The sequence below is a fragment of the Monomorium pharaonis genome, chromosome 7 (genome assembly GCF_013373865.1).
Source record: "Monomorium pharaonis isolate MP-MQ-018 chromosome 7, ASM1337386v2, whole genome shotgun sequence".
NCBI classification, from domain to species: Eukaryota; Metazoa; Arthropoda; class Insecta; order Hymenoptera; family Formicidae; genus Monomorium; species Monomorium pharaonis.
The window spans coordinates 18,726,806-18,752,898 of record NC_050473.1 but is presented as its reverse complement, the minus strand read 5'-3'; the positions used below and the strand labels follow the sequence as shown (position 1 = coordinate 18,752,898).

The window sequence follows — 26,093 nt, the reverse complement described above, 5'->3', positions numbered from 1 at the left end:
GCGCTCAGGCCGGCCGTCTATATCGAGATCCGCGGCGGCCGCGTAACCGGCTGTTCGTTCCGAGTCGGGCTTCCAAACGTTCCGCGAGTGCTCACGGGTCTCTTCGACGCGCGTCGTAACGCACAGTGCGATGAGTTCTGTCTGACGTCGGCGCACGTTGCACGCAGTTCGTGAAACCCAGTCGAATCGAGCGTTAACGAGCGTAACTCTCGCAGCGGCGTAACGACTCTTTTTTTTTGGACGAGCAAGGTACGTAAGGACCGGCGCGAATTCTCGAAGCGAGAAACTTCAGAAAGCCTAGATTTTTCAGTTCACGCGCTCGGAGGCTACGTGATAAGTTTTGCGCCCGCGTCACGAACGGCGGATGCTTTTCCTCTGATCCCCTCGCGTTTGTATATAACACGATCGCCAACCAAAACCAGTAACGTGAGACGCGCTCTCGGGACACGAGGAAGTCCAGAGCCTCGGTGTTTACCCTCTCGACGTTTGTTATCGTATCGTGTGTAATGAAATAGGACGAAAGTGTGGCTACATTGTATAGATACATTTGTATAGATACGTCCTGGCGTTGTTAACGCGCAGATTATGTCGCCCGACGTGCGCGTAATTTGCCCGCGTAAACAAACGACTGCGTCCCGCGCGTAGACCTCCCCTCCCCCTCCGCCCCCCTTCCTCGCCCTCCTCGCCCTCCTCGCTCTTTCCCTTTGCGGTTGATTTTAAGTTCGCTCGCGACGACATGAGGTATTCTCGGAGCACACGCCTGACCGCCTGGCCGCCGCTCGAGTCCAACGCACGTGCGACTCTCGTAAGTGCCTGACCGGCTCGATCACATTGCGGCCCGCAAAAGGGGGGTACACGACCGATATGAGGCAGTGAGGAAAAAAATAGACGTCTTTTTTTATATATGGATTTATTATAAAGGACTGCAACTTTTTTTTTCTTAGGTTCAAACAACTCCAATCCAACCTGCGAGTAATCTTCGGTTATTAAGTTACAGATTATTTATATATATTTTTTTTCAATAAAGTTATATACGTTCGCGAATGTTTAGAGATTTTTCGAATTTTTAATCCAGCAAACACAGAACGTTGCAACAACGTTGCAGCAATGTTGCTACAGTGGCCACAACATTGTTTTGTGTTTGCTGGGTAAACGAAAAAGTTAGGCTCGAGTTAGCCGGCTGCTAACTCAAGTTTATGTTGATACTTTAAAATAATATTTAGTAAGACTTTTGCAACTCGCAAAGTGGAACAAATTTATTTTTTTGAGTATATAAAAAAAATTGTTAATTACGCGCGAGTGAACTTTTACTCGGAGTATCAGCGTCAGCAAAATACGAGCGGCTCTCCGAAGACGTACGACGTTTTTCTTTTGTCAATGGGGACGATTTCGAAAGAATTAAACTCTCGGGGGGGATCCTTGAAACTTCCAAATGTAGTGAGGAGAGTTTGATGAAAGGCTCCGTTTGTTTACGCGTTAACAGGCGACGATGTTTTCGCCGGGGTCGCCGTTTAGCGAGTGCCGCTCTTTGTGGATACTTCACGCGATTTCGCCATGTCTCGTTTGCATTAGCGAAAAATCAAACTCGCTTTCAAAGCGAGGTCAAGGTCTGCCGCGCCGGACCTCGATGAAGACCCCAAGAATCAACCGCTTTCGAATTAAACCTCTCGGGGTTCGGAGTTCAAATCAAAGGGAGCGCGCAGGTCCTTTCGACGAGGAGAGAGAGAGAGAGAGAGTGAGAGAGAGAGAGAGAGAGATCGAGATCGCTCTGTTCTCGATAGAGCGATCGTTCGAGAAACTCGTGAAACGAATCTTGATCTTCATTGCGGGATTTTTCATCTTTGTTAATGGCGTCGGCGGCTTTTATTCTAAAAGAGGGCAAAGGGGCGGAGGGAGGAAGGAAGGGAAAAAGGGAAAACACCTGACCGTGAGAGGGTGTCTTGCCGCGCCGCGCCGACCGGGGGCGCTCGCGACGCCCCATCGATCTCGCTTTAGTTTCAGGCGGCAAGATGGCCGCGGCGTTGATCTCTAGGTGGTCGGTCCGTGTCCCGCGTCGGTGTCAGTGCGTATGGGTGCCCGTGGTCGGTGTGACACGCGCGTGATACGACGGGGCCGAGCGTGAACCAACTGTCGCCACCACCACGAGTCAGGTGAGAGAGAGAGAGAGAGAGAGAAAGATATCCGGAGATTGGCGGCGATGACGCGGATCATCATCGAGCGTCATTGAGGATATAGATCGCGTCACGGTGAATTCCGCGACGACGGGAAGCCTTCGGGAACACAGCCGGAGGCCGCGGGAGCGGCGCCTCTTCCGACACGACACGTGACGTGACGCGTGAAAGTGAGAGGGGAGCAGCAGCAGCAGCCGCAGCCGCCCTTCGCTCTTCGCCCTGCGCGCGACGACGATCCCTCAGGGGGGGCCACGACCTGCGAGAATGTAAGCGACGTTTCCGATCCCCCGTACGGGGTGATCCGGAGAGAGAGGCATCTTTACTAGTTTATTTTCAGACGTTTCGATAGGTTATCTGTGCCCGGTGGTGGTGTTTCATCTCCCCCTCCTCTTCCTCCTCCCGATGATTTTACGCGGGATAATCTTTTTTCTGTTCTTTTCGACTGCACACAATTTATCCTTCCCTTTCTCCGTTCTTTCTCTTCAACGCGGAGAAACGAATGACGCGGGAAGTTCCCTTCAGTCGAGAGGAACGGACCCGCAATTATCTATTAACCATTGAAAAGTCTCCGGACGTTTTATGATGATGACAGCTCCGGTTGTTGGGGCTGTTTGTTTGGATTCCGTTTCGCAAATTGTTTGTGGCCGAAATTCTGAACACTCAGCTGGTCGACGAATGTCGGAAGAGTGACGTTGAAAGACTCGAGAGACTAAAACTCGGCCAAGTATACGCTGTCCTTCTCCGCGATATAGCTAAACAGTTCGTTACAAATAATGAATTATTATTGATGACTTGTGATATACTGACAGTGAGATTTGTTTGCCGCAATGTTTCACCGTCAAATACTTAAACCTCACGGTTAAGTTTGCGTTAAGTTTTAAAGTGTTGAATTAAATACTAACCAGAGTAACCATTCCAATTACTGCCGCTTTAACCAATTGGTACGTTTTTGTAGTTTTGTTAATATGTAATGTACGTTCTTTTTCGTTATTATTCAAGTAACCATTTTAGTACACGCAAAATAAAAGTAACAATATCGAAAACTAATTTATAACTGACTTAAATACAATCATTTAAATATAATGAAAGAAAATAAAAGCACGAGATATTAAACCTGTTATCGGTCAATGTTTCGAAAATTGAACTTCTCTCCTTTCTTCTGATAATATTGTCTCTCTAATCCCGCATTTATTTATTATAGTTTTAATTTAAAACATTTTAATACGCTCTCTTTTATTCTAACATTGCAATCGATAAAAGCAGTATTGGAAGTAATTGGGGCACATTTACTTTAATTAAGTAGTAAAACTTAAATTTTAATGTTCGAAACGTTTAGTAAATAATTAGATACGTAATGAGAGGATGACTTTTTTTTGTAATGACTTTTATTTTGTGAAATATATAATTATTGATAATCGCGCTAAATGGAAGTATTAAACCGATGGTAGTTACAATTTTTTTCACAAATATGTCTCTGCAAACTTAAGCGCGGTACGAAAGGAACGATTTTGGATAATGCTAATGATTGATCTTTTTCGGTTGGTCCTTTTTTACGAATAAATAAATATTCTGTATAAAAGAAAGAATAAACGTGCTGGAATTAAGTTCTAATTAAGCGCATTAAAAACTCGAAGTGTATACTAAGAAAATAATATTGCAATTTTCTTTAGAGTATTAGATTCTTTTAACAATGTTAACATATTAACAATTTCGTAATATATTGCAATTTATTTAACGCTAACGTCGGGAGCTATTTTGATAACGGTCACGAGCTCTTTTTGAAATTAGATTTCATATAAATGAAATATCCAACTTTTCCTATCGTCCTATTTACCTAGAAACTCGACAAGTTTGACCTTATGATGTGAGTAAGCGGTTCTCGGATTACTCGTTTCCCTAGCTTTTAGCGTGGCGCAGTATTATTGGTCGTTCGTAGTCAAACTAGATTGTTTGGGACGTGGAAGCCGGAGCGTGACCGACTGTGAGGACATTCAGACGCCGACCTGGTTGGCCATGACGTTGCATGTGTTACTATCACTACGGTGAATCGGTACATTGATTATTCGGTTGGCTCTCGGTCTATAAGTCGTGACACGATTCGACTAACAAGTGCAACGTTCGGTGTGCCGATGGCATCGTATATTTTGCAAGACTCTTATTCTTTTTTGTGAAACGTACGTGAATTCCTTAACAATCGCGCTATACTATAAATAGAAGCGATAAGCCGATGTTGGTGTTACTAGGACTGTTACTTTTGACAATTGCGAAACTTCGAAGCTTCGAATCTTCAAAGTTTGAAGTTGTTCTCAAAAGTTTGAAGCTTGGAAATTCTTTTAAAGCTTTGAATTCGAAATTAATTTCAAAGCTTTGAACTCTGTAAATTCCTTCAAACACTTAAAGTTACCAAAAGTAACAGCTCTTACTATTTTTACACAAATATCATTTCCCGGCTAATCTTTTAAGCGCAAGAAACAGTCAATTTTAGGAAATTAGCACTTTCTTGTTGCAAGATCAGATTTTCAAGATGTGATACAATAATTGACACATTTGTGTCCGCTATCGTTCCGAGTGATCCTCGTGGCCTTCGAAAGTTCACCCGGGCTCGGGAAAGCGGGACGCGTGTCGTTGAGACTCGTTTCCGAGAGGAGCCTCCTCCCCGCGTCCTCCAACGTGTCCGAGTCCCGGAATCGCGAACAGCTGTGTGCCCCGGCGCCTCGTGTGCGCGCATGTTTCCCTCCACCTCCGTCGCGTGGCGTTATCGGGCAAGATCCCAGGGTCCACGGTGCGATCGGTCCGCGGCCAAAGAGCAAAGGTGATCGTGAGAAGCGGGATATGATGAATTGCGGTGCGTGTCGGCGGCGCGACGGGAGTGCAGTCGTTCGTCGACCGTCGTCCCGTATCGCGCCGCCGATCCTCGCCTCTACCTTACGCAACATCGCACACTCCGTCGTCCGTTGTTTCTTTACACCTCGGTGCCGCGCAGGCCACGGCGGTGCACATCACACCGAGCGAGCGTGAAAACGCAACGTGGCGGAGGCGTGCGGCGCAGACAGCAGCAGGCGGAATCTCGCCGACATCGACACGTATACACGCACACGTACGCGCGGTGCACCCACACACCGTTTCCTGAACCAACACCCTTGAATCGCGCGTAGTGATAATTTCCTCTCTCGCGATCGCGCGGTGGGAAAAAAAAAGCGAGAACGGGACGGGCAGGAAGGAGAACGCGCGAGGAGGAACCGACCGTCGCTGTCGCGTGAAATCCATGAGGTAAGCGATGGGTCATGAGTCCCGTTTGCGTTGCTGTTCCGCTCGTTTGTTGGGAGTAATCGTCCGCCACCTGTGGGCGTCGGGAGGCTTGGAATTTGCCGTGCGTTCCTTGCTGCCGATGCGATGCATTGTAACGTCCCGTTATGAGTAATGCTGTTAAAACAACGTTAAACCATTCTTGTTCAGAATTTAATCGCCGCTGGGACTGTGTTACTCTTGGAAAGAATTTGAAACTTCCAAAAAACTCCGAAGTTAACTTTAAGATTCGAAGTTTCGAAAGAATTTGGAGCTTTGAAAATCTTCGAAGTTAACTTCAAACTTCCAAGTTCAAAGTTAACTTTGAAGGCTTTTGAAGCTTTAAGTTCTTTGGAAGTTTCAAATATTTAAAGTTATTAAAAGTAACAGGCCTGAGGGTTTTTGCACGTACATTTCTGTAATCGTTACTATAAGAAATTGAGCAATGCGACTGGTCCAAATCTTTATACGGTTACGGTAATGCATGTGCAATGGCCTTAAGCTCTATCTTTCCTTCGTAAGATTTGCGACTAAATTGATTTGATTAGGCTTGCACTAATGTAGATTTCATCTTTGGAATTATACTTTAATCTTGGTTTAATTTATATTCTTTTTGTAACTCTTAGAATCCTTAGTATTCTGGAAGAGATAAAGATTAACTTGTGAACCGGGATCAAAGTTACTCTACATTAAGATCAGATCAGATACGCTGTCCATCTCGAGCGGATGTGTCTACATACTGTAATAGTTCCTCGAAAGGACTCGTCTCGTTATCTCCCTCTTTTGCGTTAGCGCGCATTCAGTGTCGACGGTTCTGATTGTGAGTCAATCATTTCATAAACTTCCTGATCGGCGTAATCCTAAATTAAGGAATTGTTGCGCTTCGCCATTCGGTGCGTACTGGGAGCGAGTTCAGTCGTTATCAATTCGCGAGTCCGGTTATCAATTCGCGGTAGAATGATTGATTTTACAAATTCACGGTCAACCTCGAACGATCGTCTCAGTTGACGTCTTTATCAATGAACGAGGGGATTTTACGCAAACGAAGGTGGCACCGCGCCAATTCACAAATATTTATTCGATATTACCGGCTCCCCCAGATGCATGCCGGTAAAATTAGAAAATTTTCCACATTCGTCATACTTTAGGATATACGTTACAAATCATAAAGGCACAGATTATATTCTACACAAAATAATTGTACACGATCAGAATATTCTGCACGAATATATTGTACACAAAAAAATTGTATGTAGAAAAACTGTACACGAGAATTATCCTTGAATTAAAAATTGAACATTGATATAAAAATGCATGGAAAAACTTTTCACTACACAGCACATTTTCCATGCACAATATATTCGTGTGCAATTTTTTATTCAAGGATAATTCTTGTGCACAGTTTTTCCACGTGCAACTTTTTTTATGTACAATATATTTGTGTAGAATATAATCAGTATCATTATAAGTTGTTTGTGAGAGGTTCTTGTAATTTAAACGTCCGTCAGTACGGTGAGCGGCAGTACACAATTTACATATTGGTTTGGTGAATTATCTTTATAGCAGTCGCAATCGCGTTGATTCTACGCAACCGATTGGCGGGATAATATTCCTCGGCTTTTTATTGCTTTCGGCGGACACGTAACAGATTACGTATTAACTTTGTTATTGTACCAAAGAAGAAACATCACAAATAATCTCCGTCGACATTAATGAATCTTATTTCAACGGAGAATATGTTGTTTCTTATCGATGATTTGGTTGTTGTTGAAATCCTTGCACTATTCTTTATAAAATAATTCCCACTTTTTTATACAGAATTTTTTATACAAAATGTTTTTATAATTACTGATAAAATATTATCGTTATTTTCTCAACATTTTTTTACATTGATTTTTCTTTTAAATCACTTCGTTAGGTTTGAACATTGAATATACATGAAGGCGACAACGATTAGTTTTAATCATCAGTCACGAATAGCACGTATTTACAAAAATAAACATCGTTTAAATAAAGTAATCGTAAATCTTTTTTTACCGATTCCGATGAAAATTTTAGATTATTTATTGCATTTATTTTAAATTCAACAGATAATTTATTTAGATTGCTTATTCCTCTCGACGATTTACGTTCATGATTTCTTATCAATCCATTTCGCAAAACAGATTTTTTATCTTCCGAAAAAGAAGTTTATCGACATGTTTTGTCGCGAGCATTTGGCGAAATCAATCGCAGCTGTGCGAGATTAAGCATGACGTAGCGTAGCCAGACGGACGTGGATGATCGCCGAGACGGAAACAATCCGTAAAGTAGTACACGGTGGTTTCATCGTTGGCCGTGCACGAGGTTATTAATAATGGCGATGCAGCGTGAAATCCCCTCCCCCTTCCCCCTAGCCGTCGTGGTCCCTTTTCCCGTCAGCTCCCTTCCGCTCTTGCGGCGCGCGGTGAAACCGGTTTTTTTTCCTCCAGACCGACACGATTGCAGGTTCGAACTGCTCGTCTTGATAAATGCGTCATCGCGTACCCAATCGTCACATCCTGATTCTGAACTCGATAATTTTATATATCGATCGGTGAGGTCTGTTAACTCTTTCTCTCTAGCCCGATCGTCGAGCCGTTTACTATTCAGGCCACGTGTAATCTAGGCGTAAAAAAAATGCAGTGTCTATTTTTACTCCGTCTGGGGAATTTATTAATATGAAAACGCATGCATTAACATTGATGCATATAATCTCGACGCGACTTGTTCGAATAGATAATCGTAGATTTTCCTTCCGTCAAATCGCATTATGTAACGCATATCTGTTTGAGTAAAGAGAGAGAGAAAGAGAGAATAGAATAGAATAGTTCCTCAGAAGCCCCACAACGAATCGGTATCGCCGGTGACCTGGATGTATATCATCTATATATTATATTAATTTTAATAATACTTGGGAAATTTCTCATTTGCATTCAGTTATGTGCAGGAGTTAGAAAACTATCGTACCATTTCTTTAAAGCGAGACTCTTAACGGTCATTCCACATAAGCAATAACCGGAAAATTTCTAGAAAGTTTTTAAACTCGTGCATTTTCTATAGCGTAAGGTCACATTTTTCATTTCTTCCTTCCCTCACCGTTTTCAAGTTGTTCCCGAAGGTATCCATTCGTTGTGTGAAAGTTCCCGCTAGATCGTCGAATGCGATTTTCATTCCTTCAAACCGCGGGTATTTTAAGTATATCTCGCGATCCGGTCTTTATTTATTGACTTTAATTGATACAATCTCGGATCCGGCAATTTAATTTGTAAACACGTTACGCGCGGCATTACGTGTGGCGTGTCAGACGAAACATTTGCGACGAATAGGGAATTTTGTCTCGCGGCTCAATCGCGATCGCAAACAATCTGCACTCCCACGAGCATTTGGCTAATCTGTCTGGCAATTCTGCACTTCTACGCTCGCAGGATCGTCTATGCGGTAAACTTACATAATCACCGCGTGACTGTGACAACTGATATTAAAACGCGTCATCATCGGTTATTCGTTGAAGTTATTTTTTTTTATTGTGATAAACTTCTCGTAAAACTTTGTCGTAATATCGCATATGCCGCTTTTGTATCTTTGCTTACACATAATGTAACAACACGTAAAATATGAAATATATTATAGATAGACGCGGACACGTGAACACAGTTTTCTACGATGTCCTTGGCGGGTATTGATCATCCATCGCGAGAGTGATAGGCTCCTCTCATCAATTGGTGTCGTCGATACACAATGTCAATAAATTTTGTCAGTCTGTCATTTCATCGATCATTCTTGTTATTGTAATACAATCGCTCACATTAATTTCCAAAATTTTGAACATCATCGATCGCGATAAAACAGAAATGTGGAAATGTTATTTCATGATATATTTCGGGTATTTCAGTGATATTAGTGAAGGACTATGTGCTAATTGCACTTTATATAATTAGCCTAATTGCAATATTATTTATTTAAATTAAATGTGCGGTAACGCATTTGCGGCGAAAGAAATGCTTTAACGCGCAAAGATAATTCTAATGTATTCTGATTAACGATATTTCAGTTATTTACATAAGCGGCGCGGTTATAGGCTATTATGTAAAAATCAGTTTGAGTCCCTCATGTTTCTTTCATGTGCACACGTGAAACAATGTCATTAAACACGAATCATATATTTCTTCTGTTTTCTTATTAGGATTAATCTTCGTTACTAGACCCAACAATATTTTTTGGATAATATTTGAAACGTGCTAATTAATGAATTAAATTTAAATATTTTTTAGAGGCTACAATATTCTTTTATTTTATTCGTTATTTTTTAATGTAAAATAGGCTCCGATTTTATTTTATAAGCGAGAATTTTATAAGCGTCAAGAAATTATTAAATCTGTTGCGTATAAAGTTAGTGTAGTACAAAGTTCGCGAAGTAGTTTGAAGTTCATGTTATCAGATTAGATAACAGATAAATTACCTGACTTACATCTCGTTAATTACACCATATCGTGTCCTAACATCGGATCTATTTAAAATATCAATACATATATACGTTTGATAAATCTATATTTAATTTAAACTTTTTTATAATAATTAAATTGTTTACGATTAATTACAGCGATGTTTATCTGGCTAACCTAGACTTGTAAAAAAACGAGGTGAACTCAGTATTTCTCAGCATTGAAAATTAATGCGAGCGAGTCATGTTAAACGTTTGTGCCTTCCTCGAGTATATTTTCCCAGGACTGTTCAACGAATGCAACTCAGCGAACGTTCTCGGGCTATTTTATTTGACTCGGGTTCAGTTACAATAGTCCTTATAGAAGCTTGTTAAGCGCGGTGTCGAATTATCTTGCACGTATACGATATTGTGTCACGTTTGCATCGTGAAGGACAGGTCACCTTCGTGTGTTTCGGATATGAGTGCATCGGTGGCTTAGTTTTATGCACTTAAGGTACACGTGTGCCTCTATGTGTAAATTGGATCAATAGCGCTAATGTCGATGCTCCGTTTTACCTGTTCAACGAATGCAGCTTGACGAACGTTCTCGGGCTGTCTTCTTTGACTCGGGATTAAGGGGATTTCAAAGCCGTCCGTTTTATCGACATTTTTTAGGGATAACATATACAAACCATATCACGCGATTCAAATTAAGATTAAAAGCATAGAAAAAAAGATCAGCTACTTTAACTTTATATATATAATTGCAATCCAGATACAGGTTGATAAAAAGAGCAGTGTAAAAACAGTTTTTTTAATTCTCGGTATAAAATCCATTCCACAGAGTGATATTAATGCGTGTACTTATTAATTCTGGAAAAGAATTTCCAAATCTATACATTCTAAAAATTCACTAAAATTTTAATAAAATTTGGCAAAGTTTTAGTAAATTTTGTTAAAAGTATAGTAAAATTCTTCGACAATTATCACGATTTTCAGGGTAATTTTTAAGAGAAAATTCTCTCCGGGTAAAAGAAATACACACGAAATCTTGATTAATGACTATCATCTCGCGCACGAGTGACTATTATCGACCCGGATCAAGTTTAACGGGCACTTCAATATTTCCTTAAGTTACAATAGTCCTTTTAGAAGCTTGTTAGCAGCGCGGTGTCGAATTATCTTGCATATGCGATTGTGTCACGTTCGCTAAATGCGTCGTGAAGGACGGATTACCTCCGTGCGTTCCGGATATGAGAGCGCATATCGGCGGTGCTTACTCCTATGCGCTCCGATTATGTGTGCCTCTGTGTGCAAAATTGGGTCAGTGGCGTTAATGCCGATGCCCCGTTTTGTCGGAACGGAGGTCTACCAAGGTCGATTCGCGTACGTCGCGAAAGGGAGAATGATTATAGATATGTCGCATCGCCATGGCGACTCTGAATGGCCGCTCATCGCTAGCGTGGATACACGTGGAGGAAACCCGGTAATTTTCATCAGTTTGAAGGAAACATTTATTTCCTCGTCTAAAGGTGAAGGTAGAGCGAACGTGAATGAAGCCGATGGTGCTGAACGACGGCGCAGTTTCTCTAAAGAGGGCAATGCCTTTCCGCGATTCCCAGAGAGAGACGCGCGATGATTCATAGGAAACCGTCACGTTTAACGCTCGTCGTAATTTATATTAAAAGCAAGCGTACATTACTCGTATTTCTCACAATTGTTACGAATATGCAAAATAAATCCCTTCCGTCCTCCCGACGGACGTGCAGCAGCTATTCCAAATAATTAGTTCAATTATTATTTTTTTATTTCTTTTACCAGAATGCAGGTAGCCCTTTGATGCCGTATTCATACATATGTGCCGTCAATTATATTGGCGAACGAACGAACCGTACAAACGCGTCCAAGTATTTTGAGACCGACCCGCGTCTTTCAAAGCGATTTGGTCCTTGTCCAAAACGGTAATAATAGCAACAATGAAACGAACGCGGCGCTCGCGTTTACGGCCGCGCATGAAAATAAACAGCATTACCCCCGCGTTGGTTTTAATTATATATCCGGCAATTTATGAAGCGGTCGGAAAGCGCGCGCGCGCGCTCGCGCGCGTATGGTTCGATCGTGCGATTTCGCTCGGGCGAGCGCGCGGCGCGTCGCGATGATACCACCCGACGAATGAATGAAGGCTGCCACGACGATGCACACACCGAGCAGTGACGCAACTCATGTGGAGCAGTGCCAGTAGACGGAACCTTTATCGGTATTACGCGTCCTTTCTGCGTGCGTCTTCGCTCGGCGTATGTCGCACGGATATCGAACTTCGGACCCGCCGATAAAAGCGGCCGGCCGGAGCGTAAAGAGCGATTTGCGCGGACGCGCGCAAAATCTCACGACGTGCTGCAGAACCCCGATTGCTCAATGTTTTGAAATATAATTATATGCTCGCCGGACTTTAACCCTCGGTAGGCAGGCCGGCGTATTGAATTTAACCTTTTCACCAACTTGTCAGCGCGACGACGACGTTATAACGTGCGCTCTCGCACGGGGCGTCGTAAAACCGAGACGTCGCGTGATTAATTGAGAGAGCATATATGAACTTCCCCTTTTTTTTTGTAATCAGCAGTTTTTTCCCTCGTTTTCGAAACGCTTCGCATTAATTACACATTCGTTTAGCTTTTTTTTTTTTTTCTTTAGAAAAGTAAGCAGAAATGCGCAACTCCCGAGACGTTTTGAAAGTCATGACACCTCGAGAAAAAATGTAGTTGATTTGATTAAATTTTATTTTATTTAATTTAAGTGCACACGGAGAGAATTTTCTCTTGAAAATTATCCTGAAAATCGTGGTAATTGGGAGACAACGTAAACCTTGAAGAATTTTATCATATTTTTAATAAAATTTACTAAAATATAGTAAAATTTTAATAAAATTAGGCAAAGTTTTAGTAAATTTTGTTAGAAATATAATAAAATTTACAAAATTTTGCCAAATTTTATTAAAATTTTAGTAAATTTTGTCAAAAGTATAGTAAAATTCTTCAAGATTTATGTTGTCCTACAATTACCACAATTTTCAGGGTAATTTTTAAGAGAAAATTCTTTCCGTGCATGAACTTCAGTTTAAATATTTATACATTTAACTGAAATACATAAATATTTGAACTCAAGAAATTTGAATCGAGTTGAAAAATTTAGTTAAATTAGCTACTTTTTTTTCAATAATTTTTGCGTAATTTTCGACTGCTCGTTCCCTACAACGAACTCTTGCGTAACGTCGTTTGTCTTCATGACGAATTCCCTGACACATCGTCCGCAATTTACAGCCTTCAGATTTTTTGCGTTTTTCAGAATTAATTACACACTTCGAACGCTTGTTTCCGACAATGGAGAGTTAAAAGTTTTATGTGTCGGTGAATTTCACGTATTCTCGCGAAGAGCGGTTTAAGCTTGGAGTGAGTGTCGACAGACATTGTCCTCGTTCTTTGTACCATCGATTCTTATCGCGAATTTCAATAGTTATCTGCATCAAATAAGCTACGAACTTTGGATCGTAGTCTTGCAAACGAGCCGAGAACGAGTTCTTGCGACATAATGTCCGAATTACACTAGTGATTGGCGACAGTGTGCTTCATATTTACGGCTTTTCGAGATACGATTGGAAAAATTGCGGGGAGATAAAACGCTCGTACGAGATGCGATAGTCAAAGCGCCTCTTTTGGCGATTTCCGTATCTTGGTTACCTTATCTTGGTTGTGTTGTTATTAATAACTCTATTCGTTTTATTTGTCCGTTTTGTATGCGCAAAAAATTTTTTCCTTACATAATTTTTTACATAAAGATTTTTTAACCGTCTGATCTTTGCGCCTTTATGTCAAAGATAAAAATTCGCACGATCCATACGAATAGAATTAATTTGATATAAGGCTCTAATTATGGAAAGAATTCTAATTGCGAGTTAAATTTGCAAAATTCAACATGCAGACATATAAGTATTAATAAAAATTGAACATTTTTTACATTAAAAAATTTTTTTGTAATTGTAATATAAAATTATTGCCGATATTTAGGAAAAACAGCAGGAAGTTGCCACTAATACTTCTCGAATCAACATTTTGATTACCTTTTCAATAACTTGAAATCACATTGAAATTATAATATTTTAGTAGATAATATGCTAAACATCTGAAAATTTTTTTACTGTATAATTTAATATACATAAAAAATGTGTATATTAAAATACATTAACATAATTATTCCATTTAATCATGTCGATTCATAATTGGGACTTATATAATATTTTTTAATATTATTTTCATAATTTACAGGTTGGTTTATTGAATATATAATTTTTTAAAAAATTACAATACATTTACATGGACATTGATGACATGGACGTTTTCGAAATATTTGTTCGTAAAATTTACACGAATTAATGAAAACTTTAACTTTAAGTGACCCGTAATTGGGACAAGATGTCGCCTTGGCAAGACTCGCGCTTGAAATCTCACATACGTGCGTCAGAAATGGAATTCTGACGTTCGTAGGACTTGAATCTCGGAAATCGGCTTGTCGCTGGTGTCATCGCGCAACACTTCGCGCCCGCGTGAAAAATTCGACTGAAACGCGTGCATTCCGCCGTGAATTGACACACGTGCCCGCGTGCGCCGGGGGCAAAGTGCACTTGACCGACAGTCAGTTGCTGCGTGGTTGACGGATCGCCAAGACCGTGGCGAGCGCGAGTCGCGGATGATATCGAGGAATTTTTTCGATCGACGACACACAAGACGTTTCGCATATCGCGGGATATTTCGCCGTAGGGTCCTACCGACCTTTCCGATCGTCGTTTCCCCTCCCCCCCTCCCCCTCTTCCATCTTCTCCGGTTTTACATTGCGTAAGTGTAGCGTTTATGAGATGCAAGTGGAATCTTCCGAGCGCTTATTAAACGCAGCAAAACCGCGTGACGAACGTAAATTTGATTAAACCCTATTAAGCAATAGCTTGATTAATTTCTATGGAGATTGATCGCGCGGGTTTGCGGATTCTTTTAAATCGAGTTCGACTTAATTCCGCGCGACTTACCCTCTCGTTAGTTTGCGTCACAATTGAGTCTTCATTTGCATCGTTCACACGTTAAATATTCCACGTGTGTTTTTGCTCTGTTTTTTTTTTTCGTTTCGTTCGCAATGCAAGTCAATCGTCGCACTGACGTACGTAAATTTTATTATCACGTGTGCCAGTATAACACTTTGATTTATTAACGCGCAACGTTGTATAAGCCCGTGTATTTGCTGCACCCGAGGAAATGAGGCATTTTTTAAAGAAATTTTACGACCGTGGAATAATTGTTGTATGCGGGAGAATCGAAAACACGGCGAAAATATGTAGACATTGTAGTCGCATATTTTCGTTTCAAGGTGTATTTCATCACTTTTACGTTCGCTTCTACCAGATTGACTTTGATCTCGGTTTAATCTTGACCTTGTTCAATTTTTTCCAACTAGAAGATAACAAATTATTCAGAACCGAGACTAAAGTTAATCTATGTTAGGCGGAAGCGAGTATTACTCCATTTTATTGAAGTTTGTGGCTCAATAAATGTGTTCTCGTTACAAAACTAATTGTCTATACATTATCGACACTTGGAAAAAATAAAACCTCTTAAGGATAAGATGTGCAATATACCTCCTGCGTACCTGCGGTCGCTCAAGTTGCCATAAATCCTCTCTTTAACGAGAACTCTCTACGTGCGCGTTTTTAACTCGACGACACGGTCGAGATACCGGAGGTCAGGGGGGGGGGGAAACCGAGAACTCCAAAGGGAAGCCACCCTCTCGACGTATCTTCCGAGGGCCATTTCGGCGGAAAAAGAAATGCACCCCGCATGCACCCCGAGCGATTTCACTAACTCTTTGTCGACTTTGGGAATGGTTTTTCTTGCAGTGTCGATTAATCCGCATCGCGCGCAGAAAAGGGCGCACCCTCCGCCCGGGGGTGAAGTTGTCAAGTGTCGAATCTTGGAAGTAGGAGGATAAAGAAAAACCGCCACCATGATCGTGGACGATAAACAGTGAGTCGTAGCGTAAAACGCACCGGGTAAACGCCGCTGCGTAGCTCGTAGATGTGATGACATGAGCCTGCTGCTGCACCGCCTGTGCTGTATCGCGCGTCCTACCCGCTGCAATACGCGCCCGCATGAGTTCTCTCGCTCTCTCTCTCTCTCTATCTCTCTCTATCTCTATCTCTTTCTCTCTGTCTTTCTCTATCGTAGTTTCTTGTTCCTCTCGCTGTCTCGCTTGTTGTACTATTACGAGTACTCCCCGCGCTCCCGGATGCGAACGGCCCACGATGTTAAATTGAACGTGCTGTGGGTCCCGCTCGTAGGAAACTTCCCGAAACGCATCTCCGATGGACCCTTCGACGATGAGGCTCGTCGATTTATTTAATATACCCACGGCACGTTTCCTCTTGCGATTTACATTGTGGCCGTATTGTTTCTTCTCTGTATTACTTGATATGTCTGCCGATCTTTTTTTCGTTTTCCGACATTTTTGCTGCACTTAATTTTTAATTTTCTTGTATCGCCGCAGAGATTCCGTGCAATTTAGCCGCTAGTCAAACGGCTGTTGGCACTTCTTTGATTTATCTACTTCTTATTTTCTGGCATGACCATTTTGTTCTCGATGTTATCGAGCATGCGATATTGTGAATCGTACATTGAGTATTTTAATATAATGAAATGTGGCCATGTGATTCTACAATTTCTCGTTTTGAGTTAATGAATGCAGCATGTTAGAAAATAAATTTCAGAATCACGTTGCTGCATTTAGCGTTGAACATTCTGTAAGTATATCTTAAAAATTTTTTTTTTTAGAGAAATATTTAGCTGTCGTATAAAAATGGCAGCGGAGAATTTTAACAATCGATATTATAACAAGGTCGATTGTGATCCTCTTTGGAAAAATATTGTATAAGTTTTTCTCATAACAGGATTTTTCCACATTACCCTCTTAGTGCCTGAATGCAAGTTTGCAGTAATCTCAACATGATGCCGTTGAAATATTTGAATAGAAATCTAATTATTTTTTATAGTTGTACATTTTACCTGTGGTTTATTTTTTTTTGTGAATTTAATATTCTGTATAGTTGTACTTCAACATTTTATCTGATATATTTGATATCATCTTCATCATGTGATTTGACACCTCAGATAGCATGATAAAATATGTTATAATCGTTAAACTATTTAAATAAATGTATTACAAGATATAGATTTAACCTGTATCGATTTGTTGAAGGAAAAAGTCAAGGTACGAAGTCTAATTTTAATGGACTCTGTCACTCTATTTTTGTGTCAATTTTTAATGAATGCACGGTCGTGTTAGATTGTGATAGCAAGATATCATTACTTCAACATTATAGCTGCATAAATTATGCAAAGCTTTTCTATCTAAACGCCGAAATATACTGGAGTGAAAATTAAATTACGTCCTCGTAATCGTCGCAAGTGAGGAAAAAAAAAGGAGAATGAATATTTCGTAATGTATCGATCTCCCATTAGAACGAAGGGCGTTCGTGATGTTGTACAAGTTTACTTAATTTTTTTGTGTACGTTATTACGTTATATTATTGCAAAATTTAATAGTCCCGGTCTTTTTTGCTAAACATTTTTGAAATACTTATAAATAAAATTTAAAGTTTGCCTATTGCCGAGTATTCGTTAGACGCACTGCAAGGGGTATAACAAAATTACGGCGTGATCCGAACCAGTGCCTCTTATTCGTTTCGGACTGTCGTCCGTCTCGCGCGGTCGCGAGGAAAGTTTTTATTCGACTCACGGGGGAGGTTTGCCGCGCGACAAATCGGCGGAGGAAGATAAACCACGAGGTCTCGAGAGCTCCGAGCTCGTCCTCGGCCATTTGTCCGTGAGACGGCCTGTTACGGCATAGCGGGCCCCTCCTTCGTCCCCCCTTTGACTTCCGCCATACGTACGAGACCCTTTGGACACATGCTCTCGACCACAGATAAGACTCGAGAGACCGGTCGGCTCCATTCGTTCACCGCGTGCAACATGAACTCGACGCGACGTCCAAAGTCCGTAACGATATTGGAATCTCGACCGCGTGTTGTCTCGGTTGTCTTCTTGTACGGTACTTCGATCTTAATCCTTTGATTGTCGTACAGGATGCCCACGGATCTATCACATGTTCTTTATCACAAAAACACAAGTTCGATGATATAATTGTACACACATAATACCAATTTAAGATTTTCTTCATACATTTCAAAATAAGGACGTATGAGACATGAGATAAATGAAGGTTGCAATTGATGTAAAACGCTACATCGATTTACAATTTAATTTCGATTTTAACATGTTACATATTTAATGAAATTTTATTTAAAAATTTGCGTCTGTTCGTTGAAATCTAATCGTTTGTATATATCGATTGTACACTCCATAAAACTTTTAAAAAGCAGTTCAAAGATTTGTTTTATACATCAGTGTCGTTGTTCTATTTCCCTATTTTCCATCTACTTATAGGCTCATGAATTATGCAATTATGGTAGGTGCTATTCCTTCTGCGACTCTTACGATAGATCTAATTTTATGTCTTATACCGCACGTTATTGTACGTTTTATACTTGATTTTTTAATGCTCTCGCGAAAACAAGTACATTTATTTGTTAATTGGTATAAATGAGAATTTTTTTTTTATACGTTTGATAAACTTTGTACAATTGGATCATACGATAATTTATTATATATCCCTTTGCGTCTGACATTTACTCGAAGACATATCGCAACGAGAGATCGAACTTTGAACGTTGACTAACTGTTCGCGTTTATATTTGCAACAGCATAATATTTTTACATACATTAATAGTAACAACGAGATAATGAAAGTATAAAATTTGCACTGTAATTGAGACGACCGTGTTACAAATGCCAACAATGTAACAAAAAAAGTTCGCGCGATGATAAAACCAGTATATAATAATTATTGCAGCAAGAAACAGAATAATAAAAAAAAATTTTTTTTCGAAATTCTTATTGAAATTATTTTGTCTAAGAATTTTTTGTTTAGATTTAACTTATTGACGAGAAAAAAATACAGTAGTTTGCGTTGCTCTCGGTATGTACTCTTCTATGGTACTTGTCTGTGTAATATCAATTAAAGCTTGCGTCAGATCTTGCAGATTTCAAGATAAATCACAGAAACTGAACATGCCATAATTCGCATTTGTTTCTCTTATGCAATACCAAATGCGCCGCATTATGCAGCGTGATACCGTCTGACCGGTACATATACACGATCAATAGCCAGCAAAATCAAAAGTCTCACATGATTAATAACCGTATTGTAGCGTGAAGTAACTGTTGACCTAACTACGCACGTCGTAGGGGGTGGGGGGGGGTGGGGGAGAGAGAAAGAGAGGCATAAGTGCGTCGTATAAAGTTCAGAGATGGTCGGTATATCACGAATACGATATGGCGCGATCGGGGGAATGGAATAAAAAGGAATCGATATTCAAGTCCACTGGTCTAAATCATGACTTTGTTCGACATTTTATCGGACACTTGACCTCGCAGAACCTATGATCGAGGTAGACTTGACATATTAGCTTTTTTGTATATCATAAAAAATGATCACTCTTGCCTTATTAGTATGAATCTTGTAGCTGTACAAATTGTTCGATAAGTTAAAAAGAAAAAGAAAAATGTTTCTCTCGGTTCATGAATTAACTTTTGCGACAGGCAATAAAATTCTTAAATATTTAAGTATTGGTTAAATTAACACTTAAAAAGTATGTTGTGTCTTGTAAAGACAAATACGCATCTCTCAACGTGTGAAACATTTTCTCTTTATTAACGGACTGAAAATCAATTCATCATTGGTGAGTATATGTTTTACGCACGGCGTTAAAGGAGATACATATGAATGATTTTTACATTTTTATGAGTGGAAATATATTTTTTTTCATTAGCATTGGGAAGCAACATGGTACTTTGGCGACGCACTAGAGAATTCTAATTAAATGATATGCTTTCCTAGTTCTTCGCTGCAAGGATACAATTGCATTCTTATAATTGTTGATGCATACCGCCGATACGTTTGATTGAACTTGTATCCTATTGCTTCAATAGCTTGTTATCGTATCATTTTATCGATGATAGACATGTATGTTGTTTCTCTAAGAGCGCTTCCTCTTTCTTTTCTACGCACGTAGCATGATAAGTATTACTTAGTTTATATTTAGCGCGCTACTAAAAGATAAAAGGCGCCAATTCGTAGACATTCGCAAAAGGAATTAGTCCCGATGATTAATTATCGCTTATCCCGCCCATATACCAGATAGTGTTTAATTGTTGATTCGAATTGTTTGCAAAGCGCATGATTTGGACCGATAGCCTTTACTCTCGTTCACTGCTTCACTGCTTATTCGAGTAGATAGTTTGCTTGGTATGGATAAGCAGGACAAGATACTGCGGTATCCGATAAGACAGTGTCGCGAGAGTATAGATAATAAATATTTTTAAACTATATATTTTCTGCAAGAGTTGGAGCATCACGGTGTGGAGTTATATAATTGTATAAATTATTTAAAATTATAATCTTTTTTTTTTTTGAAGGGATATAAAAACGAAAAATTTATTTATCTATTTATCACTTTTATGTTGTATTTTTTTTACTTCCAAACTTTACGTATCGAATATTATTTCTGATGAACGAAATGATATTTAAGATCGGTATTTATAGTAAATTTTTATATCTTTTATATTTAAGAACGCCTTAACTATAGTTTTGAGGTGTCATTAATTACTCAAAGTCGTATTAGCATTTTAAGATATTAAAGAGTCTTGGAAATTTGCTTTTAAATACGAATGTTGAGTAATTTTTTGTTTAACAGGGAAATGGAAGGCTTCTGGATCTACGGCGCGATCCACGCGATCAAGGCTCTGTCGTACGTGTACGACTTGCTGACCTTTCCCGTGTATCTCATACTTCAGCGACCGTGGGAGAAGCGTAAGGCCTCCAGGAGGATCAAGGCCCGTCCGATCTCCAAAGATGAAAATCAAATCACTTACAGAAGCGTCGACTCCCCGAAATCGATGCATGTCATGCTCGTGCGTGAAAAGGTCGATACTCTGGAAAAGGTGCTTCTTTGGGTCGTTAAAATGTACGGCGATAAGAAATGTCTCGGTACTAGGCAAATCTTAGCGGAGGAGGATGAGCCTCAACCCAACGGCAGAATCTTCAAAAAGGTTATCTTAATATGAAAAGTTTTTATTTTATATTAAAAAATGAAACTGTCAAAGAAAAAAATTGTAGGAAATAAATTCTTAGGACGAGCGAACATGTCTGTATATATTTTTTTATTATTGTACTTGTTAACATCGAAGAGAGGAAGACTAATTTTGTATCGTTAAATTCTGTTTTCCAGTATAAAATGGGCGATTACAAGTGGAAATCGTTTAACGAAGTCGACAAAATGGCAGCTTCCTTTGGCCGAGGCTTAGCAGAACTTGGTATGAAGCCACGTCAAAACATCGTTATCTTTGCTGAGACGAGAGCGGAATGGATGATAGCGGCACACGCGTGTTTCAAGCAGAATTTCACCGTGGTGACAATCTACGCGACTTTGGGTGACGAGGCCATCGCTCACGGTATCAACGAAACCGAAGTAGACACTGTCATTACCAGCCATGAACTTTTGCCAAAGTTCAAACGGCTGCTGGACATGGTACCGGAAGTCAAGAAAATTATCTATATGGAAGATCAACTCAAACCGACTAGCACCAAAGGTTACAAGGTACATTTTAAATATTTAGTTTTCAATGAATTTGGTGCTTAGATGATTTTATGAGTTAAATGGCAAATGTTCAGAAACTTTATTTAGACTTTTGCTTTTTATAGTTACGTAATAGTGTTAATGAATAATAATTATTGCGAAAAATGAATTAATAATTCAAGTAACCGGTTATTAGATACGTCGTGTATGGATATGTTGATATTACTTTCTGAAAGCTTGTTTTTACCGAATAACTATGGCATTGACTGTGATTGACTCTCATTACGTAATCGTTGATGTCAGGATTGCCACTTATGACCAGTAATACGCGTACATTATTTCCTTGGTTTTTTTAAGTATCTTTCATTGCTTGCTTTTGTTTCAGGATGGAGTGCAACTAATAGCCTTCGCTGATGTTATCAAAACGGGCAATAAGTTGAATATGACTGCTAATTCGCCGAAGACCGATGACACCGCTATAATTATGTACACGTCTGGCTCGACTGGAGTGCCGAAAGGCGTCCTTCTTTCTCACAAAAATATCCTAAGTACTTTGAAGGCATTCTGCGATGCTGTAGAGATTAAATCGGACGATGTATTTCTCGGTTTCTTGCCATTGGCCCATGTGTTCGAGCTACTGGCTGAAAGCGTGTGTCTTTTAAACGGAGTGCCCATAGGTTATAGCTCGCCACTTACGTTAATTGATTCGAGTAGCAAGATTCAAAGGGGATCAAAAGGTGATGCTTCCGTCCTACATCCAACTTGTTTAACCGCAGTACCGGTGAGTATCTTTGCAAATTTGATTTTTTTTACTACTTAGATCTTTTGCTTCAAAAGAAAATTGTTTGAATTATTTAATTACTAAATTATTTAGTATCTCGAGTTATTTAATTTTTAAATAAATGGAAAACCATTGTAAAATGTATGCTTTTTTTCTTTTTTAAAGATTGAATTTTGTCTTAATATAGATAGTGTTGGTATGAACATAAAATTGTTTGTTTTAGCTTATTCTCGATCGCATATCCAAAGGAATAAACGAGAAGGTAAAGAAATCTGGCCCGTTCAGACAAGCTATCTTCAATTTTGCATACGAATACAAACTGAAGTGGACGAAGCGAGGCTACGAAACACCTTTCTTAGATAAATACATTTTTGGAGCCGCGAAACAAGTGCTCGGTGGTCGCGTTAGGCTTGTTCTGTCCGGAGGCGCTCCGCTCAGTCCAGATACTCATAATCAAGTGAAACTTTGCTTATGCGTCACTGTGACTCAAGGATATGGTCTCACAGAAACGTCTTCGTGCGCAACTGTTATGGACGGTATGTATTTTTGAACCACGACATACTCATCATTTGACGTTTGTATTGTTATGTCATAACGTGTTACTTCTCTAGAGCATGATAGAACCACCGGAAGAGTCGGGGCACCAACTACGATTTGTGATATCCGATTGGAGAATTGGGAAGAGGCTGGTTATCGAGTCAAAGATCAGCCATGTCCCAGAGGAGAGGTCGTGATCGGTGGCGATATAGTTTCCGAGGGTTACTATAAACTACCGGATAAAACGAAAGAAGACTTTTTCCAAGAGGATGACAAACAATGGTTTAGAACAGGTGATATCGGCGAAATTCATGCAGATGGTTCCCTCAAGATCATTGGTATGTAATTGTCAGACATATTACTAGCATCTTTTTTTATTTCTATGAAACAAATATAATATCCGTATGTCAGTTATTATTTTTCTCTCTGACGATACATAATTATTTACAGATCGAAAGAAAGACTTAGTTAAACTGCAACTTGGCGAGTACGTTTCCTTAGGTAAAGTTGAGGCCGAGTTAAAGACTTGCCCTGTCGTAGAAAACATTTGCGTCTATGGTGATGCGAATAAGGCGTACACAGTGGCATTGGTCGTACCTAATCCGCATTATTTGGAGGAGATCGCCAATAATGTAGGCATAACTGGGAAGAGTCTTGAGGAACTCTGTAGCAATCCACAGATCGAGAAAGCGGTACTTCAAGAGCTTGTTGAGCAAGCGAAGAAATGTACGTTTATATATATATTTTTACCATTATTTTTGCTATTGGTATAGAATTGATTATCATTCAATCATTTCTATCACTTACAGGTCAGCTCCAAAGGTTCGAAATACCTGGTGCAGTGAAATTGTGTGCAGAACAATGGTCACCTGATATGGGTCTGGTTACTGCGGCATTCAAACTCAAAAGAAAAGCAGTTCAGGAACGTTATCAACATGAAATTAATAGAATGTACGCCTCGTGATGTTCCGCCATAGGATGCACTAAGTGTTGCGTGTAATGGGGATCTAAATCTAAGAAATTATATTGTCCAACAGACGGTACCTCAATAATTCGTAAACACATGTAAGCGTCGTCATAAGCTCACATTTCACGCATGGTCACGGGATACGTGCCGAGCTCGTGGCAATCGCGTGTGCAATCGTAATGATAATTAAAAGATCTCGCGATTTTCTTCGATGTGAGTATCGTTGTCTTAGTATCGTTATTTGAATTAATGACAATCTTTGACCCGCCGATTTGATCAAATTGGCTCGTTAAATCAGATTGTGATTAATTCGCTTGATTAAGTCGAAAAAAATTATTCGGAGAAAGCTGAGATCTTTGATTTAAAAATGAAAGTATTGCTTTTTGATGGCATTTTTTCATTAGGTCTTCCGAGCGCGATAAAATTTACATCCATATCGATTGTTACACACAAATTGCATATTCGATTTCGTGAACCGGTCGACACGGAGCCGATGGAATTTTCCATGTGTTTTATGTATCAACTTTACATACGTATTATGGAAGATAAATGGACACCGTACAGTTATATCGTAGCGCATGATTGGAGAAAAATGGTACAAGACGATTTTCTGTTGGGAAAATTGTCATCGTCCTAGTCCATGTTTTGTATTTTTTTAAATTAGATCAATCGATTTGTTGCGCCTGTATTTCAGTAGTGCACATATCTAATTATCAGTGTTAATGGGCCAGTCACGACATCTTTGCGAACGAGCTGATTTCGCTAAAATTCATAACTCGTACTTATTTCAAATGTTATTCAAAATTATCATCGAATTTGGTCTTTAGAAGAGACGGGATGTTTGAAATGGATCTTCTCAGAGAGCTTTTCGTTTTCTTACGAATAATATATCATTTGTATATATGAGGAAAACGGAAAACGCGGCTGTTTGTGTTCAATGTGCATTAGATCAATTTCAAGGTAATTTTAATAATATATTGTATAAATTCAAATTTCTCTCTCATTGATACTATCACTCAACATTATACCGTCTGTCTAGCAATTCGTCGATATACTCTGCCTACTTTTTGAAAAGTTAATTCAAACATCACAATATTTCTCCCAGCAACAGATAGAAAGAAAGAGAGAAAGAGAGAGAATTTTTGTGTATATGCGTATGTGCGAATGTGTGCGCGCGATGGATGTTTGATTTTTATTGTTGTATGCTTGTATGCACATATATATGTCTATAAGGGAAAGATTAGGAAGTAAAAACGTATGTGAGCTTATAAAGAAATCATGTTTTACAAATATAATTGTTCTTTACTTTTAATTTTTCACGCGCGTGTCTCTGGCGGTTCGAGTATTCATGTACATACTTAACGTATTTATGTATGTATATATTTAGGTTGCATACGTTAAAATATTTGAAAATATTTTAATATATATAGTTATATCTTGCTGCCTAATTTGCCTAAATAAAAGGAACTTTGCTACATTGAAAAGATAATTTTCAAAATTTGCCGTAGTTATTACTTTTTATACTCGTATCATATCTCAAATATTAGAAATATTACATTGATTGCATTCTCTTTTTTATTCGCATGTTTCCCTATATTTTATATTTTATGTGAATACGAGCCGACACAGAGGAGACAGCGCAGTGCCCGGGAAATTTTGTATATATAAGATTTGCTGCGTAAAGTCCGCGGCGTACAGCAATTACGTTAATACGTGCGTTTACACATATAGACACAAAAGCTTAACATTTTTCTTCTGTTTATGATTTTACAAAAACGAAAATAGTGGGAGCTAATATTAGTAGTGATCGAGCGAGAACACGAAACTATGAATGCTAATGCGAGCTAATGACCAGAGGCAGCTCACCTTTTTTCTTCATTTACCACGAGAGTTCCTGCGATAGCTTCGTGTATGAGAGTTGGTACTAATCTCTATTAGTTATTAAGCGCTGTACATTACTTAAGTAGGCATGGTCAATTGTTTGGTGTTATGGCATCAAAAGATACAATTATTATTATGATTATCAGAAGTTATGATTATTTGAAAAAACGATTTGCAAAATAAATGTACAAAGATGTATATTACTGATTTACACGTTATTGCAATACATCTCTTTCATT

At 39.4% G+C, this 26,093-nt stretch overlaps 1 protein-coding gene across 6 annotated transcripts; it reads left to right on the top strand.

The window, feature by feature from the left end:
• Positions 1-41: 41 nt before the first annotated feature.
• LOC105836298 (long-chain-fatty-acid--CoA ligase 4) lies at positions 42-26,065 on the top strand. Of its 6 annotated transcripts, none has more exons than XM_012680235.3 (9): positions 42-249; positions 15,836-15,962; positions 20,807-21,161; positions 21,341-21,709; positions 22,074-22,469; positions 22,693-23,005; positions 23,081-23,344; positions 23,457-23,732; positions 23,816-26,065. In XM_012680235.3, exons 2-9 carry the CDS (start codon positions 15,943-15,945, stop codon positions 23,968-23,970), a joined length of 2,148 nt encoding a protein of 715 aa, XP_012535689.1. In that variant the 5' UTR covers positions 42-249; positions 15,836-15,942; the 3' UTR covers positions 23,971-26,065. The 6 variants fall into 6 exon arrangements, with proteins under 6 accessions (XP_012535689.1, XP_012535693.1, XP_028051023.1 ...); XM_028195222.2 differs by lacking the exon at positions 42-249 and adding an exon at positions 1,996-2,150; XM_012680237.3 differs by lacking the exon at positions 42-249 and adding an exon at positions 1,996-2,437.
• Positions 26,066-26,093: the final 28 nt, after the last annotated feature.

Bases quoted from the DNA above. Each gene is read 5' to 3' on its own strand.
- LOC105836298 (XM_012680235.3), top strand. From the start codon at position 15,943: ATGATCGTGGACGATAAACA. The intron at 21,162-21,340 runs GTTATCTTAATA...TCTGTTTTCCAG, and splicing joins ACGGCAGAATCTTCAAAAAG to TATAAAATGGGCGATTACAA. The intron at 23,733-23,815 runs GTACGTTTATAT...TATCACTTACAG, and splicing joins TGTTGAGCAAGCGAAGAAAT to GTCAGCTCCAAAGGTTCGAA.